The sequence below is a fragment of the Leishmania panamensis genome (genome assembly GCF_000755165.1).
Source record: "Leishmania panamensis strain MHOM/PA/94/PSC-1 chromosome 34 sequence".
NCBI lineage: Eukaryota > Euglenozoa > Kinetoplastea > Trypanosomatida > Trypanosomatidae > Leishmania > Leishmania panamensis.
This window is the reverse complement of record NC_025881.1, coordinates 1,376,897-1,395,385: the sequence shown is the minus strand read 5'-3', so window position 1 is coordinate 1,395,385 and position 18,489 is coordinate 1,376,897. Positions and strand designations below refer to the sequence as shown.

Below are 18,489 nucleotides of genomic sequence, written 5' to 3'. Positions count from 1 at the left end.
ACCTTCCATTTCTTCCGTTCTCTATACCCATGTTTTGATTGCGCTGTCTCTCTTAATACATTTCTGGTGTAACACCTTATCACTTTCTTGCCATACAGCTCTTTTTCACTCGTAGGAGATGCCGACCCGCTTCAAGAAGTGCCGCCACCAGCGCGGCTCGACGTTCTGCGGCTACGGTCGCGTAGGCAAGCACCGCAAGCACGAGTCCGGTCGCGGTAACGCTGGCGGTATGCACCACCACCGCATCAACTTCGACAAGTACCACCCCGGGTACTTTGGTAAGCTGGGCATGGACCACTACCACCGCAAGAAGAACGTGACGTGGAAGCCGACGATCAACCTGAACAACCTGACGCGCCTGATTGCTGCGGAGGAGGCGGCGAAGGCGAAGAAGGGCGGGGTTCTGCCTGTGGTGGACCTGCAGTCCAGTGGGTACGCGAAGCTGCTGGGCAACGGCCACATCCAGGTGCCGTGCATTGTGAAGGCGCGCTACGTGAGCAAGCTGGCCGACAAGAAGATCCGCAAGGCTGGTGGCGCTGTGGTGCTCCAGGCGTAAGTGTGAGGAGGAGCGTTGTTTCTCTTTTGTTTTGCCGTTCATTTTTTTTCTATGACCGCTTCTCCCCCCCCCTCCTCTCCGGGGCCGCGTTTTCGTGTGCTCTTTTCTTCTTCTTTGGTTTTCTGTCCCCCTTTTTCACCGCAGACATGCCTGGCAGGGATTCACACGCGCCCCGTAAAATCTGCTGTGAAGGTGATGTCGGAGAAGCGGGACTCGTATCCCACCCCTGTCGCGCGAGCACGTCTTCTCGCCGTGACGGTCTTGTGTCACGTTAGGTGTGCGTGGAGAGGGTTGGGGGACAGGACGAGGGGTGGATGGGAAAAAGATGGGCCCGTGTGAAAGCCGGCGTGTGAGGAGGTCAATGAGAGGCGGTGTTTCTTTCAACAGAAAGCCGAAAAAAAAAAGTACGTATGCATCTACAAGATGGGCGGCCCATGCATGTGTGATAATGGGACCAACTGTGGGAGGCAGACTCATTTTGCATTGATGGTTGCGGTGTCGAAAGGGCTGTGCGAGGTTGGTTTGGGGCTGGTCTTGCGTGTGTGGCGCACTCGCTTTGAGGCGGCGCCCACGACCATCGCACTTCTTTTTCCGCGGGGTTAACCAGCTTCGCCTGTGTCATTGAAGAGGCTCTACGTCGCGGTGCATTGCCTTCCCGGGGGCTGCCCATTTTTGCTCTCCGTGTGCTGCCACTTTTACCAAAGCGGCAGTGGCATTGATATCGAAGTCGAGGGAGAGACGGGTGATGCCAGCCCGTCCCCCCTCTTCTGACGTTGCGCGTGACTCTGCCATCGTGTGTTCTGTGCTGCGCGCACTTCTTCACTCTTCTTCCCTCTTCTTCCCCTTTCCTCTATCGCCTGTCTTTTTCTTCTGTTCTGGGTCGGCGTTGTTTTTTTGTCGAACTTCCTTACACGATCACCGTAGCTGGCGACGTAGCGGTTGCACTGCTTGTAACGCCAGACTCTCCCACAGGTGGGCCTAATCATCTTGCAAGCTTTCCATATTGGCTCTTCTTGTCTTCTCTCAAAAAATATTTACCCAGTCATCATTGTGTGTTGTCTTCACCATCTTTACTCGCTTCTGTGCTTTTCCCACTAGTGTCACCTCCCCTTCCCCCTTCTCCCTCAACATCGCCCCATTTTTGAAAGTGTTTTGTGTGTTGAGTGGCCGTGTTCTGCCATCTTTTCCTTCCTTTCTCCTGCTCCGCCATATCCACAACGCGTGCTTTCTGTGCCATTGCATCGTCGATTGCGTGTTTTGCTAAGCCCCCCCTCCCCTTACCTATCGACGAGCGACATTATCGCATTGCCTTCTTTTCTTTTTAGCGCTCTCTGGACCGACTCTGTGGCTCGAGCGGCCACTACTCTAGCTAGCACCGAGTTTCGGTTGAATCAACACACAAGGAGGTGGGGGCTCCATCGAAAGCCACGGTTACGTTTTGCGTGTGTGGAAGGTGCCATTGGGCCTTAACTAGGTACAGCGTTACGACCCTGTATTCCATTTCTTCTGTGTTTTCGCCCGTTTCTCTCTTTTTTTAGAGCTCTTCGTGATCTCTCAGGTAGCACTGTTTTGTGAAAAATGATGCGCACTTCTTTTGCTTCGCTGATGGCGACGCTGCTTGCCCTGCTCAGCATGTCTGTCGCAGTGAGCGCAGCGAACCTACTGCCGCTATACGGTCGGGGATTGTTCGACGTGGAGCTGGTGTGTCGCAGCGCCGCGCCGAGTGCGCCAATGAACTACAACAAATCTGTTATCAGCGCGTTTCGCTTATCTGTCAGTGCGAGCGCGAACAGGACGGAAGAACCCGTTGTCTTCCCATTCTCCATGGAGAGGACCATGGATAGCGATGACATCCATACCTACTACATCAACGCCACGGATAAGTATACCGTCTCTGACATGGACGGCTGCATGCACACGAAGGGGTCGTACAGTTCCTCAGACGATGTGCTCTTGGCTCAGAGCCTCGTTGGTATGTTGCAGGCCCCGCTCCCAACGACATTCACCACGAGCACCATCCGTGGTATTGAGGTCAAAAACTACTCGAATCACTTTTCCCTCATCATTCCGGCCAAGTACGGTGGTCTTGGTACATCCGCCACGTACAGCGCCGCTGTCCTGACGAGTACGCAAGGGTGGTCGGCGAATTTGATGCAGGTGAGTCGGACTGCCGTGTCGATAGAGGTGACTGCAGTCACCGCCAGCACGATCAACAACTGCCTCTTCACCTTCTCTTTCTTTGGCTCTAACGTCTCTGACGCGGTGATGCCGCCTTCCCACTGCGAAAGTGTATCCCCATCCCCTGCTGACTCAGTCACCGACTTACCGATGAATTTTGCTCGGTCGACAATCGAAGCCCCTGTGGTCAATGCTCGCTCCCCCTCATCATCGCCGTCAACATTGGCGTCTACCAGGAACAGCAATATGCCTGACTTTCCTGCCGATTTCAGTGCAAACTTTCTTGTTATCTCGCCGTCGAAGAAGTCCTTCTACCATCTTCGTGCGACCTTCAGCCTCTACGCAGGTATCTCCCGCGCCAGCTTGCAGTATCCCATGAGTGGTGTCGCCGGTCGCGTGTACGAGTACGAGTGGTTCACCAACTCATGGGATCAGATGTCGTACTACTACACTAAGTTTGCAGTGCCAGATGGCGAGGAGACGGCCGACAAGGCTCTGCGCGAGTATTTCTTTCCTGACCAGAACACCTGCAAACGCATCCTTATCGGCTACGACAAGAGTGCCAGGAGCGTCAGCGCCTTGCTGCTCTACTCGCCAAGCGTGCCGCCAACGTTTGTCGGCAACCAGACGGTGCGCAACATCCCGTGTGGGGTGTGGGCGGCAGAGGTGAACGGCGTTCGTGTCATGTGGTACTGGGCGACTTCTGATTTGGTGGACACGACGTCGTTCTGGACAAACGAGAGTGTGGATAGTGGCGTGTCGAAGCACGCTAGGCTGGTGCGCATGACGGTCAGCGGCCGCGGCGGCGCCCCACCGCTGTTTGTGCACCACCCCTTCTTCCCGCAAGGCTACGCCTTCCCTGCACCTGATCGTTCGTTGGCGTGCAAGGTGATGCTGCCTGATGAAGTGGATATAAGTTGCGACGGCCACACCAAGGATGCTGATTTCACTCACATCTACGACATCATGTCTTATGTGCCGTACGTTCGAAGGAATGACTATCGTACCCCGCTCGCGTGCAATGGCATCAAGACGTCTGGCTCAATCCCTAGCTTTCAGTGCAACTACAACGGCGTCAGGAGGGGGGTGGTGGCCATACTACTGGTTGTGGTCTCGCTGTTGTTCTCTCTTGTGAGTGGGTGCTGCGTGTGGTGCCCCTTCTCACGAATTGTGCGTCAACAACAGCGTGAGCTGGTGCGATTCACGCAGGAGGTAGGCCATGCTCAAAGCGCTAACGACGTTGAGGGGCAGGATGAAGTGAACAGGGGCGCCACATGTGGGCTTGATAACAAGTATCCCTCCTCTCTTCGACATCTCTCATGATTGTGCGTTCCACTCACGCCTTTCCGCCGAGCCTTTTCCCCCTGTTCTTGGTGCCGCTTATAAGATACGTGTAGTTGCACTCGTTAGTGTCAAGGGGGTGGGTGGGCGGACACACCGACCTCGCTGTATACATGCTTAAAATATCTCTTTACACTATTGGGGTTGTTGGTACATCTACTGTAGTGTCAAGAGTACTCAAGTCCTTCTCTGTCTTCTCCGTGCATTATGCTAATGGGCCTCTTCCCCACCCCCTCCTCTTGCTGTTCCGTCGTGCGTTCGCCTTTCTATTCCCCCCTCCCTTTCCCATTTTTTCCTTTGCTTACTCTTACGACGGTTTTCTTTCTATCGGAGAGGTTTTCTCGACTGTGACGTGCTCATATATGAGGCGTACACGCGCATACGTATGTGTTGGCTGGGGAAGGTACGCTGCATATTCTCAGAACGTGAAGCTTATTGTGAAGCGTGGCGCGTAAATAGTCTCTACCGCCTTCCTGTGTGTGTGATGGTGTGCGAGTGCCTGGTATTTCTATGCTCGCCCTGCCATGACATCAACTGCTGCGCGATCGAGCTGGGAGGATCGTGCATTTGAGCTAAACCTGCGTGCTCCCCCCTGTCGAATAAAGTTCGTGTGATATTTCTCGTGTTCTCCGTCGACTCAACCCACTTTTGCGCCACCGCATGGGCATTCCTACCTCCACTGCCGCTTCCCCATCGTCCTCGCCCCCCTCTTCCTCCCCCCTGCACACTTACATCCATTCACATACACACAATCCATTACGCTACGGTGCACCCCACCACGTCTCGATCATCGCACGCAGTTTGATTACGAGATGCCGACCCGCTTCAAGAAGTGCCGCCACCAGCGCGGCTCGACGTTCTGTGGCTACGGTCGCGTAGGCAAGCACCGCAAGCACGAGTCCGGTCGCGGTAACGCTGGCGGTATGCACCACCACCGCATCAACTTCGACAAGTACCACCCCGGGTACTTTGGTAAGCTGGGCATGGACCACTACCACCGCAAGAAGAACGTGACGTGGAAGCCGACGATCAACCTGAACAACCTGACGCGCCTGATTGCTGCGGAGGAGGCGGCGAAGGCGAAGAAGGGCGGGGTTCTGCCTGTGGTGGACCTGCAGTCCAGTGGGTACGCGAAGCTGCTGGGCAACGGCCACATCCAGGTGCCGTGCATTGTGAAGGCGCGCTACGTGAGCAAGCTGGCCGACAAGAAGATCCGCAAGGCTGGTGGCGCTGTGGTGCTCCAGGCGTAAGCAGTGGCATATTGCGCCTATCTTGTGCTCTCTTCACTCACATAGTTGCTGAGGAGGCAATCAGGCATGTTTTGCTATTTAGTTTTCTTCGTGCTTTTTAATTTTCCAAAAGAACTCAAGCAAAAAAAGCGACGCTTGCGAGTGTTGTGACGTAACGCTGGGATATATCGAAAGTGGAGGCCTCTGCGCGTCATGTCGAGAGTCCTCAATTTATGAGGCGCAGTGAATGAATCCGAGAAGGCCGCCCAATGCGCCCTTCTCGGACTCATTGGTGCCTCTTGGATGAGCTACAAGTGACGCTGAAAGAGCAGATGAAGAGATGCGGATTGTGTGCTCTATAATTGCAGTCGTTTCTTTCTGTGTTGTGCCCCAGTCCACTTCCATCTCTCGCTTACGCTGGTCTGACTGACTGTCTCCTGGTGGGTTTGGTACTCCTTTTGTGTACCTGCGCTGCTGTTCTTTTGCTAGTTTTCTGTATTTTATTTCCTTTTTTTGGGGGGTGTTGGTTGGTTAGTTGGTTGGATCCACTGTGTTAGAGGTTTATTCGCTTCTCGTCGTTTCGGCGTGTTCACATACTCAGTGCTGCCGCTGCTGGTGCATCTGTGTGGTGTGGCGTGTGAAGTACGCGCCTCACTCACTGAGCGAGACCCGCATTGTGGTGCATTTATGCCTCTCCACGAGAGGCAAGAGCAGCCGTGTCTTCCGTCTTCTTTGCTTCCTCTCTCTCTGTTTTTCCTTCTGCTGACTTTCCTGTGATTTAAAAGGCATTTGCTGATGAAGAGAGAGAGGAGGAGGGGAAGGGAAGCCGCAAACACCGCAAACATTTATCACTCACATCGATATACACCCCCCCCCCACACACACACCCACACACCCACTTACAGGTCTCTGTGCGTACACAGCCTTGTGGTTGTCAACACTCTTCGTTGCTGAAGCGATTTTCTGTGACCATCCGGTGCAGTGAGTGCTCTCACTCTGGTACAGCAGTCTCTTGGCCATATCGGAGGCACCGCAATGAACTGTGCCAGCGTGCCTGTGTCACTAGCGCAGGCTGCATCGGCAGTCTTGGCGTCTTCAGCCCCGTCAAGGACGGAGCAATCACTGCACAGCATTAATGAGGAAGACGCCATGTTCATCCTTGCAGAGATGCTAGACGCGCTCGATACGCACGGTCTTGCTCTTTTTGTGGAGTCCGGTCGTGGAGCACCATGTCCGTTGCCGTCACCGAGGACGTGGTCGGCAGCTCTCGTAGCACTCGCCACCAGTGCGCCGCTCAACGTTATGGTCGCTGACGCCCTACTCGATCGCGTGAGTGCCGCCTTGTCAGTCGAGATCGGTGTGTATCACTCAGCTGTCTTGTGCAGCAGTGGCCCACTCTCCGCTGAGGTGGCGCTTCCGGCACTTGAGCGACTGGACGAGGTGTACCGTCAAGTGTATTCACATCTGCTGCGCTGGTGTTCTGCACTGCGTGCACCCGGGGTTGCTGCTCTCCTTGCCGTCCGTCTTCGATGCGCGCTGCTTCAGACAGACTTGGTGACCGGCGAAGAACCGCCAGGGAGGCGGGCACTATTTTCCTTCCTCCGGCGGCACGGTCAGCTCGTCCTGGCTACGCAGCGGAGGGCGACAGGTAATGATGGAGACGATAACGTGGATGACTTAGAGCGTGATGGGGCTTTGAAGGTGGCAGGTGACGCTAGAGAGGGCAGCCCGGCACCTGGCTCCACTTTGCCGGCGCCAGATTCGTTGATGGCGTGTCTGCACCGGCTAGGCCTGAACCAGTCGGCAGAGGTGAAGCAGTTATGGAGATCCGTCTTGGAGGACAGTATTCGCGACCGACTTCGTGACCTCTCCGACGACTTCTCCACTCGCATTTTGCACAAACAGCTGTCATGGCTGGAGCACTCCGTCGTGCCTTTTGTGCGGATGGTATTGTCTGACAGCGACGGCGGATCAGATGCTTGCTGTCACAGCAGCGGCGGCTTCACCGGGACCTCTATGATTCACCACGGCGGGGACGTGGGGGGGATGTCGAGAGACCGCCATACGGTGACGGGATGTGAGGAGGCGGGCAGCATGTGCGTTTCCTCCCAGACGAGTGAGGCGGTGCGAGCGGAGCGGGAGGCATGGCGCGCTGACTTGCGACTACTGCTGCTTCACACCTACGCTCGCAGGCGCCTTGACGACTTTTGGGAAATTCTCTCTGACTACCCCGAGTCCGTTCCGGCTCTCGAGGACATGCACTACTGCCTGCAGTCAACTCCGGAGAGCGGCTTGAAGACCGAGCTGGTGCAGACTGTGCGCCATTTGCTCTCTTCACGCCTCCACCGCGCCGGCACACGCACCGAGGACATTCTGGCCATTCTCATCAACACGATTCACGCTTTCTGTATATTATTTCCGCGAAATGAGCAGAGTAGTGTCGTCTTTGTCACTTCTGACACCCTGGAGCACCTACGACGGCGCAAGGACTGCGTGCCAGCGGTGGTGCAGGCAGTGATGCAGCCCGGTGGCGCTATGAATGCGCTCCCACCACCGCCAACCCAGGCTCCCCCTGAGCGTCTTGCTGGCGGCTTGGACTTGTGTGACTACAGTGCAAGCAGCAAGGAAAGGGAGCTGCATCGCGCTTCTCGAGACAGGCCGGACGTGGTACGCGTGCTGCTCACGTCTATTCCCCGTCGTGCATTAGTTGACGAGTACCGGCAGATGCTGGCGGAGCAGCTCCTGCAGAAGCCCATGCACGAGTTTGACACAACACCAGAGGAGGAGGTCCTCGAGCGGCTGCGGCACGTGTTTGGCGAGACAGCGCTTGATCGGTGCGCAGTGATGGTGCGGGACATGCAGATGTCTCGGCGTATCTCACAGCAGCTGCGCGAGCAGCTGGCTGGTAGCCGCGCGGGTTGCTCGCGACGATTGAGAGGTACTACCGCCTTCGCCACTACTGCACCTTCCGCTGCAAGCGTCTCGGTTCTTTCGATGACAACCTGGCCACCACTTGCTCGTTGCAGCTCCACAAACGGCGGTGATTCAGGTCCTGCTGCTGCGCCACTCAAGTATTCTCCCCATCCGTCGCTGCAGGCACAGATGGATGCCCTTGCAGAAGCGTACAAGCGGCTCAAGGACAACCAGCGACTAACCTGGTTAATCTCACTCGGCCGAGTGGAGTTGGAACTAACGCAGAAGGACCCTTCCAAGGGGAACGCACTTACGGCGGTACCGCAGGTGCTCTCTCTGTTTGATGCTTCGATCGTCTTGCACGTGAAAGATATGACAGACCGTGGTGGAGTCTGCACCCCTGTGTCTCTAAAGGATGTGGCGAACGTAATGGAGGTACAGCTGGAGGAGCTCCGCGCGCATGCGCAGCGACTTTCCCCAGCGGTGCTGGTGTTTCTGCCAGCGACGGACCTGGTCTCCATGCAGCTCAGCGTGGCCACTTCTGCCGACTTTGTCTTCATAGAGGACAGAGGAACTGACGAGGAAGCCGGGAAGTCGACAGGGCTGTCCCCCGAGCGCGTGAAGCTGATGGAGCGGATGGTGACGTCGCTGCTCAAGACGCGTGGAGCTCAGTCGATCACAGCGATCCACAGTAGTCTCAAGTTGTTGGGCAAGTTTGAAGGGTCAATCGACAATGTGGTGGAGCTGCTGCGGTCGTTCGTGGGTCGGGGATTGATTGTACTCAACGATGCGAGACAGTACGCCCTTCCACCCAAGTAAGCTGCACTCAATTCCACATGCACACGTGCCTGCGTGGCAGCTCGTTTTTCCCTCCTTTCTCCCATGAGACATCGCCACCGCTGAGCCTTTTCTAGAGTTGGAGAAAAGAGGTCTGGGCGCTGTTTTTACTCGCAAAAAAGGATGCAAATGAGTTCAAGTGTACCTGCACAAGCATGCACATGGTGGTCATGGTTACTCAGTGGGCGGACACCACGTCTTTCTCCACCCCTCAGAGCAATAGCCGCCTCCCTCCTTTCAGCACTGCGTCTGTTCTACCTGTTTCTCATCCTTTAACGACTTCTCTTTCTCTGCCTTGTCTTGCTCTCGAGGGTAGACCCAACACGCTGGTGCGGTAGGTGTTCCCCGTTCCTCCCCCTTTCCACTCCCCCCCTTCCCGGCGGAGTACTTCACCTTCACATGGTGTTGCCGTTAGCTGCGCGGCAGCACTTCTTGGAGCACGGCTACGCCATTGTTCCAAATGTGCTTTCCAACTCCGTGGTGGAGCGCATCCGATCTGGGGCCTTGACGTCCACCACGGCGCGCCGCCGCTCCTTCGCGCACCTGCCCAACATCCACTCCCTCTTGAAGTCTAAGCCCAAGTACACAGACCCCTTTTACGACGGTCTGATGCCGCACCTGCAGAAGCGGCAGTATATCCTACGCTACTACCGTGGCATGAGGCGGCATAAGCGGCGGCTGCGGCGTGCGGCGAAGGCCTTTCTTAATGGCCGCGATGTCTCGGAGCTCAACAGGGAGGAGATGTGGAAGCTGAGCGAAATGGTCTCCGCGGAGGCGCAGAAGGTGTCAGGCAGAGGCTGTACGAGCACAGTCAAGACAGACCCGCAGATGCTCATGGCGATCGACCAGTACCGCGCTAATGCATGGATGACAAGCCCACAGCTAGAGGCGGTAATTCGTGACACGGAGGAGTTTGTGAAGCCGCTCTCGCAGCTGGCAGAGCTTGTGGGTGGTGTGGCACGTCCCGTCATATTTGGTGATGTACCCCTGTTGCGCGAGGCGTACGGCAACCCTGTTGGCTACCACTGCCTTGCTCCTACGATTGGCATCCGCACGAACGCACGCGTCAGTAAGGGTGGCGGTGAGGCGACAGCGGTCTCGATGGTGCTCTTCACTTACACCCCCACTCCTCTGTGTCTCCCGCCCTTTGTAATGCGCCACTCCCAACACGTGGTACGCCGCCAGTACCTTCACTCAGTGCGTCCCGAGCGATTGTGGCGCCCCTTTGCCCCCATGGAGGCTGACATACGCGATCAACTGCGCCGCTTTCAATTTGATTCATCGGTGGTAGGCCAATCGCTCCTCGCAGGAGCGGCCACGTCAGGCAGTACCGCGACTACCCCCATAATTGGCCCGGGAACCGTCATGGTGGTCGATCCCCACTTGATGATGGCGTTCGGGAGCAACATGACGCCCCAGAGCGAGGTCGTTTACCGCATCAACGTGGTAGCGGAGAACGCGCGGCCGCATCTTATGGCACCATCGTGGATTCGCGGGTGGCGCACAATGCCGCAAGAGGTCCATTTTGCATCCCCTGTTGTCTTTCCGCCGCTTTACGTCGAATGAAACGCTCGAGGGCGAGTAAATGGAGAGGGCGAGGGTTCAACGAGTGAGAGGCACTCTACGTTATGCATCCGTGGTAGTAGTGATGAGTAGTTGTGAAGTGCGTTGCGCTTGGGTGCCGTCAAATGACTGTCCAGGCAAGTTATGTATTTCCATATAATCTTGTCATCATTTCTTCTCCGTGGCTTGTTACACTGCTTCTTTTCTAGCGAGCGGCATGTGATCAGTCCCATGCCCTTTTCCCTCTACATGGTTCCGGGTGGGTGGTTGTGGTGTTTTTTTTTTCGCCTCTCTCTTCGTGAAGCCATGGAGCGGCTACGAAAGAGGAAACCGTTTCGAAGGGAGGGACTATTCTAGCAGCAATAGTCCTGTACTGTGCGTACATACGCATCTTTCTTCCGTTGCATCATTCAGCGGGTACATTCGCTGTTTCGTTTCTTCTCGGTATTGTGGTGGTATGCCGCTTTCGGTTATCGTCAAATCCGGGTGGGTGACGTGCATTTCTTTGCTTCGCCTCCTCGTGCTGTAGCGCGCGCAGTCGTCGTCCTGCTTCTCCCCCTCTTCTGCTCTCCCCGCAGTTCTTCTACTTTTGGTTCTCTTCAACTCGAACACAAACACAAACGCGTGCACACATCACGCATCCCATACCCCCACCATGGGAGGAGGACCGTGTCGACGTACTGTGTCGTGGGCAGCAAGCGAAGGCGCATTTCGAGTTCTCCAAACCAGTAGCGTCACACAGGGACTATTTCTCTCGGTACGTCAATGACGCTGCGTTTGTTTGGTTGCTCTTGTCTCCCCCACCTGCTCCTCAGCTGTCAACTCGACGCACTTACTCCGTGCTTTATAGATTCTGGCTATCTCGATGCCATAGATGACTCAATACGAGAACGAAAAGAGCAAGGCCGCCACGAAACGAGATTCAAATACACAGACTCATAGCACGGGTGACACACGAGCGCTTGGATGGGTAGTGAGGGGTGAGCAGCAGCGGCTGGAAGCAGTACTGCCCACACACGTACATATACTGGGTTTCATTGGCGTTCCGCCACAATGCGACACCTGCATGTGCGCATTCGCAACTTCTACGAGGACGATGATGCGGAACCTGCAAAGGCTCTGTCAGAGGAGCAACGACAGTTCAGGCCGTCTCCATGGCCGTTTTCAGCTCCTTTTACCTCTCCGAGGGCTGGGGACGATGCACAGCCTCACGGTCTCGTCGCTGACTCTGTAGAACGTACTGTTCTCACACAAGATGTGGAGCGGAGTGAGTCCTCTCATAACAACAGCAGTTACAGCAGTGCGTCCATCGAACGTGTCATACACTGCGAAGGGACTACCTTTCCACCAAGTTTCACCTCTAATTCGGCACGCAACTTTTTCGTCGGTGACAAACATGTCTCTCTGCGGTTGTTAGAGGAGTCCGTGGAGGAAGCCGTGCGTGATGTGCACCGGCTGGATGTGCTGACCCGGAAGGCTGTGTGGCATGTGCTGACTCAGAAACCCAGCACTCGCGACGCAAAGCTCCGCAGGAGGTCCGCCACTGCATCAGCGCACAAGGTATCTCCAGGCACACAGCGAGGTGCCTCAGTCTCTACAGAAGTGCACCACAGTTCCATGGGCTATTCCGGGTTGACAGCGCTTGTGCATGACAGACCATTTCTTCCACCCGATCGCTACCCCACAACACCAGCGCTGCAGGGCACGCCCGACCATTTTGCGCGAAACCTCTCTGGCGCTTTGTTCGCGGCACACCATGCTGGTCTCTTTGAAAAGCAGCGAGTGTGGATGCAGCACCGCCTGCCCCCCAGAACAACTGAAGCTACAGTCGTCGCAAGGATTCCCTCATCCTCACCGACCTCGACTCGACGTAAAGCGCTGCAACGGGTTTCCAGCTTGGCAAGCTTCGCAGCGGTCGCATCTCGGAGCGGCAGAGCCACCTTGACCTCCATAGGTAGTCGCGTGGGCGTACCGATGACAGACCCTGTTGACAGCGAGGCAGAGCTTGTGCGATCGTCTGTATCGCTGATCATTCTCCGCGTCGCGAAGGACCGCGCCATCGCAACTGTATTTCTTCGTCAACTACACCTTGAGGTGTGCAAACGGCGGGTTCTCCGTGTGGGTGCCGACGTGCGTTATCGCTACTACGTCCAACGACGCTTGCTGCGGCGGTGGAGCAGCGCGGCGGCAATGCAGCGACGCTGGCGCATCTCTCTTCTGATGAGCATAATCCTGCATTGGCAGCGTTATGTGCGGAGCCGAAAGGCGCTACACATCGTCCTGTCCTCGTGGAGGTGGCTATTGCAGCAACGAAGTCGAGCCTTTGACGCGTGTCAGCAAGCACAACGTCAGCGCTGTTTCCAGCACTGGCTCCGAGCCTTCACCTGGCATCGTGAGCGCATCGCGCTTTATGAGGCTGCTAGTCAGTTCGCCGCATCTCGGCAGCGGCGGCACCACGTCCAAGCACTGCTTGAGGGACATGGTGGGGATTCAGAGGTGCTAGCGCTTCTGCAGGGAAGACCACATGTATCCGGCAAGAGCGCTGTGGTGGTGACCGCGGTTGGACCTCGATTGCTCTTACGACGCCTCTTTTTGGCGTGGAGACAACGGACGGAATGGCGGCTGGTGGCGCATCTGGCTGTGTGGCACTATAACCAGCAGATGCGCGCCAATGTCATACGACGGGTATGCAGGTGTGCGCGACGTGTGGCCCTACAGCACCACCGCAGCTGCCCCGAGCATCAGCGGCAGCGCTCTGCATCCGTTGCACAGAGCGTGGATGCAGCCAGCAGCGTCATGGAGGGGCAATCGCGAACCCCGCTTCGTGTGTACATTGTTGCTGTTAAGCAGAGAGGAGTTTTCAAGTACAAGACCAGCGCAGCGGGTTTCATTGCACGCGCGGCTCAGCTCCGCAAGTGCTTTAATCGCTGGCGCATTCGCGGGCAAGCTCGTCGAGCGGATCGTTTTCATCTCCAGTGCGTGTACGCGTACGCCGTGTGCCGATGGCTGCAGGCCCTCGCTGCTCTTCGAGCGCGCCGGCAGCGAAAGCAGCAAGTTCTGTTTCACTGGGTGGTGGCCACGCAGTATTGCCAGACGGCTGCAGTGGCGTCGAAATTGCATATATATCAGCTCTCTTGCCGCGCACTCCGACGCTGGCGAAGCCGTCTCACAGCGCGCCTGAGGCATCGAGTGCAGCTGCTGCAAGGCTGCTTCGAGCGTTGGCGGGAACGGGCGGTGCTGCGGCGAGCAGCCAGGGCTCTGCAGTGCACGCGAAAGCGCAGTTTGCTGCAACAGTGGCACCACCATGCGCAGACGCGCGTACAGATGCGCACACACCTCTATGTGGCGGATACGATCAGTGAAACAGCACTTGTACTCGGCTGCTTTCGGCGGTGGCGCTTTCGTGCTGCGGAGCGGCGTCGAGCTCACCTCGCGTGGGACATTCTGATGCAGCTGCGGCGGGAGCGACTGAGCCGGCGTTGCTTCGATGTATGGCGTCGGCGCACCTTTGGTCCAGCACTGCCCTGGGCAAAGAACCTCAGCAAGGATCGTTCCTTCCCTGCCATGCCGCTGCTTGTGTGAGGACGGGAGGGGGGAAGTTGTGACCCCGCGGTGCGTCTCACGGCGTTGTACGTGCTGCAGCTGTATCATTTTTCTGCTGCTGAAGGCGAATCGATCATCACAAAGAAACAACACAGAGAAAAGAATGAAGGGAGGGGGATTCAAGTAGCAGTGAGCTGAAGTCCGAGGAGCCGCCTACTTAGCGCAAAGGACCTCTTCAATCCATCACTTTTTCTTTCCTGCCCGCCTCCACACACCCTGTGCAGCTAGGAGCTATTGTGGAAGTAGTCGAAATGCCGAAGCTTTCGTCGCGTTGGCGTTCTCCGACTCAACTGCACACCGCCCTGCTCCCCCCTCCCCAAAGGCCAGCATGTGTCTCTCCTACGTGTGCTTTTTCATCACCCCCCTTACATTTCTGTCATTTCTGTGGCACTCCTCCCATCCTCCACCACTCAATCTCGACTCCTTCCGTGCCGTGCAGCGCCAAACACGCAGCTTGTCGATGATTACAACCAGCCACGACGATCGCTTGCCTATTGAGCCCCCAGGCACCCAAACAGTGGTAAAGCCTCTGTCTCAGCCCTTCTTAGGGCTAAGCGAACGACTACTAACGTACTCGACTAAAGCACGTTTCTCTCCGTTCAGCGCTGAGCCCAGTGTACCATTCGTCTGCACGTGCACACCCGAGTGCCTACTTGGGTTTTCGTTGAAGGAGCGAAACGAAAGCTAGCCCTCTCACCTATGATAGACACGCTCGCCCGCGCACAACTCAGCGACGACGCCCTCGCTGCAGTAGAGACGATCCTCCTTTTCTCTCCATTCTCGGGCATCGCCTTGTCTTTTCACTCGTCTCCCTCTCCCCCTTTGCTTGTCTATTGCTCTCCCTCTCACCCCCGCCACTCCTCCATCCCAGATTTACCACCACCGCATCACTGTTTACCCTTTGCGAAGCCTTTTAACGATCGCTTTCTCTGTCATTCTTTCTTTCTTCCGTCAAACGCGAATTTAAACTCGATAGAAAAGCGAAATACAAGCTAATAAGCGTGACGGCTGCTCTTGTCGTCCTCTTTGTCTGCTGCTCGCATCTCCAAGCGGGTTCTGCCCTTGTGCGTTTTGAGTATTGATCCCCGAGACACGAGTAAGAGCATCGACTAGCACAAAGCGCACGCCGTGGTTTCTCTTCAGGCCCCTTCCCCCTCCTCCTCCCCTCACAAGGAGGTGAAGATGGAGATTGCCACGATGGATCCTGTGGCGCAGCGGGAGTTGCAGCGCATGACGCAGGCGATTGAACAGTACGCGGCTCGGCTGGACTCTCTCGGCACCGAACTGGAGACGGTTGAGCAACAGAACCGAAACGATGATGTGAGCCACCAGATTCAGCAATACAACAAGGCAGCAGTTGCGCCACAGGATATCGCTGCCGAGGACGCCATGGACAACATCGTGCGCATGGAGAACCAGCTCAAGATTGTGCGTCGCCGCAACCAGCTTCTGGCGCGCGAGAATGCCATGCAGGAGAAGCTGCTGCGCGACCGGGCAAACAAGCTTGCAAGCTCGAAGAAAGAGCTGGACACGGTAATGACCATAACGGGCTGGTACGGCGGCAAGCGTGATGTGCAGTTCTCCCAGATTGAGCGCGAGCGGGCGGATATCCACGACATGGCACTTGTGGAGGCGTCTTTGCGCTCTGAAATCAAGAGCAGCAAAGCAACTATTGCGAAGCTGGAGAAGGTGGTGCTCGCGCTGAGCGCGAAGATACTGGAGAACGAGGAGCGTCGCACGGAGTACATGCAGCTGCGCAACGACTGCCGGGTACGCGAGAAAGAGTGCAGCGAGATGCAGGCAAAGGCGCAACGCATGGCGACGGACAACCAGAAGCTGCAGCTGGTTGTGAGGACAGAAAGCGAATCAACCCTAGTCGACAGGAGTGTGGCGTGTATGGAGAGCGATCGCGAGTTCCTCTCCGACGCCGTACAAGATATGAAGATGGCCTGCCGCCGTCAGGACAACGTCATCAAGGCGCAAATTGCACGTGAGCAGCAGCTGCAGCGGCGCTTGAATACAGTGACAAAGTCGCTGAATGAGATGCGACTGGCGCGCGAATTTGAACGCAACGTTGCCAAGTCGGCGTTGGTGCCGTCCGCCTCTCGTGAGGAGCCGGAGGACGTGGCAGCGGTACTGCCTCAAGCTGAATGCATTCCAGTGGACACCTTTCGCCTCCTCTACAAGAACAACGAGATGATGCGCACCAGCGTAGCGCGCAAGAACATGCTCGTGCTGGAGAAGGAGAGCGTTGTGCAATCGATGGAGACGAAGATGGCGCAGTACATTGGCAAGCACAATGAATTTGTCCTCTTGGACGACAGCATGCAGATGTCAGGCGAGACCGCCGTACGAGCCGCAAAGCGCAACTTCGACGCCGAGGAGAACAATCTGACTCGCCAAATCGAGGACCTACGTGCATTGAACAGTGAGATGCGCGCCACTCTCTCCAAGACAGCGCCGCCGACGCACATTCGCAAGCCCGCATCAAATCTCAGCAAATGAGGTGACACGCGGAGGTAAAGAGAGGGATCAAAGAAGAACAAAGAAAAAAAACAAGCACAAATTGAGTAGAAGTGCCGTTCTTCCCATTTGTGCAGGCGTCCCTCTTCTGCTTGTCGTCTTCGCTGTGCTCTGTGTTCCACTTATTTCCTCATTTCTGATTAGGACTGGAGCACTGCCTCACAAGTCTCTGGATTGGGCACGAATGCTGCGCGCGTTTTGGTTTTCTTCCCGCCCTTACTACCATTGGTGTAGTCGATGCGTTGTACTCCTCCCTCCACCTGTGTGTTTCTTTGCATATGCGCACACCCGTTGACGAGCATCGTTTACTTGCCTGTTTTTTTTTCTCCTCCCTTTCCGCTTTCGATGTTTCTTCTCTCCTGCCTTGTTCTCCGTTAGCGCTTGCTTCGCTTTTTGCCTTTTTGTTTCTCTGCCTGTTCTGGTGATGGGAACACGCTCTTCTGTGCCTCGTCGTTGTGCCATCTGTATAGCCACAGCCCTCCCTGCTGTGCGTCATTGTCTGTTTTTTTGTTTTGTTTTCTTCGTTTTACTTCTACCCTTTCCCGTAGTGTGCGTGTGGGCGTGCAGGTATTTATGGGTCTGCTTGTGTCCGTGTCTCTCTTTGTGTGTGTGTGTGTATGCGTGTGTTGGTGCATGCGCGTCTTTGATCAACAGCAGTGTTGTCTTCTCGTCATCCTGTACGGTCTTGCCTTTTGTTTTTCTTCCGTCTTTGCCATTTTCACCCCCTCCTCCTCCTCCTCTTCTTCTCTATCCTCTTTCTCAGGCTCTCCTTTCACTCTATGTATATGTGTTAGACTCTGTACGCTCGTTGTTTCTCCGCCTCTTTCCTTCTCTTGTGCGTCTTGTGCGTACGCGCAGTTGTGTGTTGGGTGTCGTACTGTCGGCTCAGTGTGTCGATGTGCGGAGTGCGAGCGGGATCGACATCGTTTTTGCCGCAGGAAGAGGTAAGTCGCTGCATGTGTCTATCCCCCTGTTCTCTGGGGCCGACAGAGGAGCACGCAGTGGCCGAGTCAGTGGTAAGGGAGAGGGCCAGGGTAGCAGGGGCAAAGGCCCCATATACCCCGCCTTTTCTCTCAGAACCGCAGCGAATGGAAAAGGAATCGCACAAATTGCCCAGAATACATCTCTCCCAAACAGCGCCAGCAGAAAATGCACTCAAGGGTGTGAACACGGCTTCTGCAAATTAAAGAGAGACGAGGCTAGCGCTTCACGCTTTCATGCGTCTCTATGATGGAAAGCAAAAAAAAAAAAACGCTCATGCAACTCTGTTTGCATGTGGCCACCGAAAAGTCTCCAGTACTCGTGGGGATACATACGAAGCTGGATGTGGGCACAAGGCAGACTTGCCCTCTCCTTTCCTCCTCGGTAGGCTCTCAGGCTCTGTATTCCTCTTCCTCGGGCTATGCTGGAAGAAAGTGGCGGGGGAGAGCTACGATACCGGACAAAATGGACGGTCGCTCAACTTTGTGTGCATTCCTCACTTACTCACTCAACTTCTACTCCGCCACTTCCTCCTCCCACGTCTTCCCTAATTCGATTTTATTTTCGGGCGCCTCGTGTTTCCCCCCTTTATCGCTCTCCCCTCACATTTTTGTTCGATGTGTCTTCTCTTTGGCGTCTGCATTGACCAACGAACGTCTCAGGCGCAGCACATAGGGACTTTCTCTGTACGATAGTTTCTCCCTGAAGACAGAAAAGCTTCGAGCACAAAGTAAGAAGGCAACGCTTCTGAAGCGGGATCTCTTT

General features: G+C 55.9%; 7 protein-coding genes across 7 annotated transcripts; all 7 read left to right on the top strand.

Annotated features, from left to right (window-relative positions):
* Positions 1-118: 118 nt before the first annotated feature.
* On the top strand, positions 119-556 carry LPMP_343650 (60S ribosomal protein L27A/L29, putative; the record flags this gene model as incomplete). Its single annotated transcript, XM_010704486.1, has 1 exon — positions 119-556. The coding sequence occupies one exon, from the start codon at positions 119-121 to the stop codon at positions 554-556; it is 438 nt and encodes a 145-aa protein (XP_010702788.1).
* Positions 557-2,134: 1,578 nt separating this feature from the next.
* On the top strand, positions 2,135-4,057 carry LPMP_343640 (hypothetical protein; the record flags this gene model as incomplete). The annotated part of the gene is made up of 1 exon (XM_010704485.1): positions 2,135-4,057. The coding sequence occupies one exon, from the start codon at positions 2,135-2,137 to the stop codon at positions 4,055-4,057; it is 1,923 nt and encodes a 640-aa protein (XP_010702787.1).
* Positions 4,058-4,887: 830 nt separating this feature from the next.
* Positions 4,888-5,325, top strand: LPMP_343630 (60S ribosomal protein L27A/L29, putative; the record flags this gene model as incomplete). The annotated part of the gene is made up of 1 exon (XM_010704484.1): positions 4,888-5,325. The coding sequence occupies one exon, from the start codon at positions 4,888-4,890 to the stop codon at positions 5,323-5,325; it is 438 nt and encodes a 145-aa protein (XP_010702786.1).
* A 1,014-nt stretch (positions 5,326-6,339) lies between these two features.
* On the top strand, positions 6,340-9,036 carry LPMP_343620 (hypothetical protein; the record flags this gene model as incomplete). The annotated part of the gene is made up of 1 exon (XM_010704483.1): positions 6,340-9,036. The coding sequence occupies one exon, from the start codon at positions 6,340-6,342 to the stop codon at positions 9,034-9,036; it is 2,697 nt and encodes an 898-aa protein (XP_010702785.1).
* Positions 9,037-9,453: 417 nt separating this feature from the next.
* LPMP_343610 (hypothetical protein) lies at positions 9,454-10,620 on the top strand (the record flags this gene model as incomplete). Its single annotated transcript, XM_010704482.1, has 1 exon — positions 9,454-10,620. The coding sequence occupies one exon, from the start codon at positions 9,454-9,456 to the stop codon at positions 10,618-10,620; it is 1,167 nt and encodes a 388-aa protein (XP_010702784.1).
* A 1,050-nt stretch (positions 10,621-11,670) lies between these two features.
* On the top strand, positions 11,671-14,199 carry LPMP_343600 (hypothetical protein; the record flags this gene model as incomplete). Its single annotated transcript, XM_010704481.1, has 1 exon — positions 11,671-14,199. The coding sequence occupies one exon, from the start codon at positions 11,671-11,673 to the stop codon at positions 14,197-14,199; it is 2,529 nt and encodes an 842-aa protein (XP_010702783.1).
* Positions 14,200-15,402: 1,203 nt separating this feature from the next.
* On the top strand, positions 15,403-16,725 carry LPMP_343590 (hypothetical protein; the record flags this gene model as incomplete). Its single annotated transcript, XM_010704480.1, has 1 exon — positions 15,403-16,725. The coding sequence occupies one exon, from the start codon at positions 15,403-15,405 to the stop codon at positions 16,723-16,725; it is 1,323 nt and encodes a 440-aa protein (XP_010702782.1).
* Between the last annotated feature and the right edge of the window lie 1,764 nt (positions 16,726-18,489).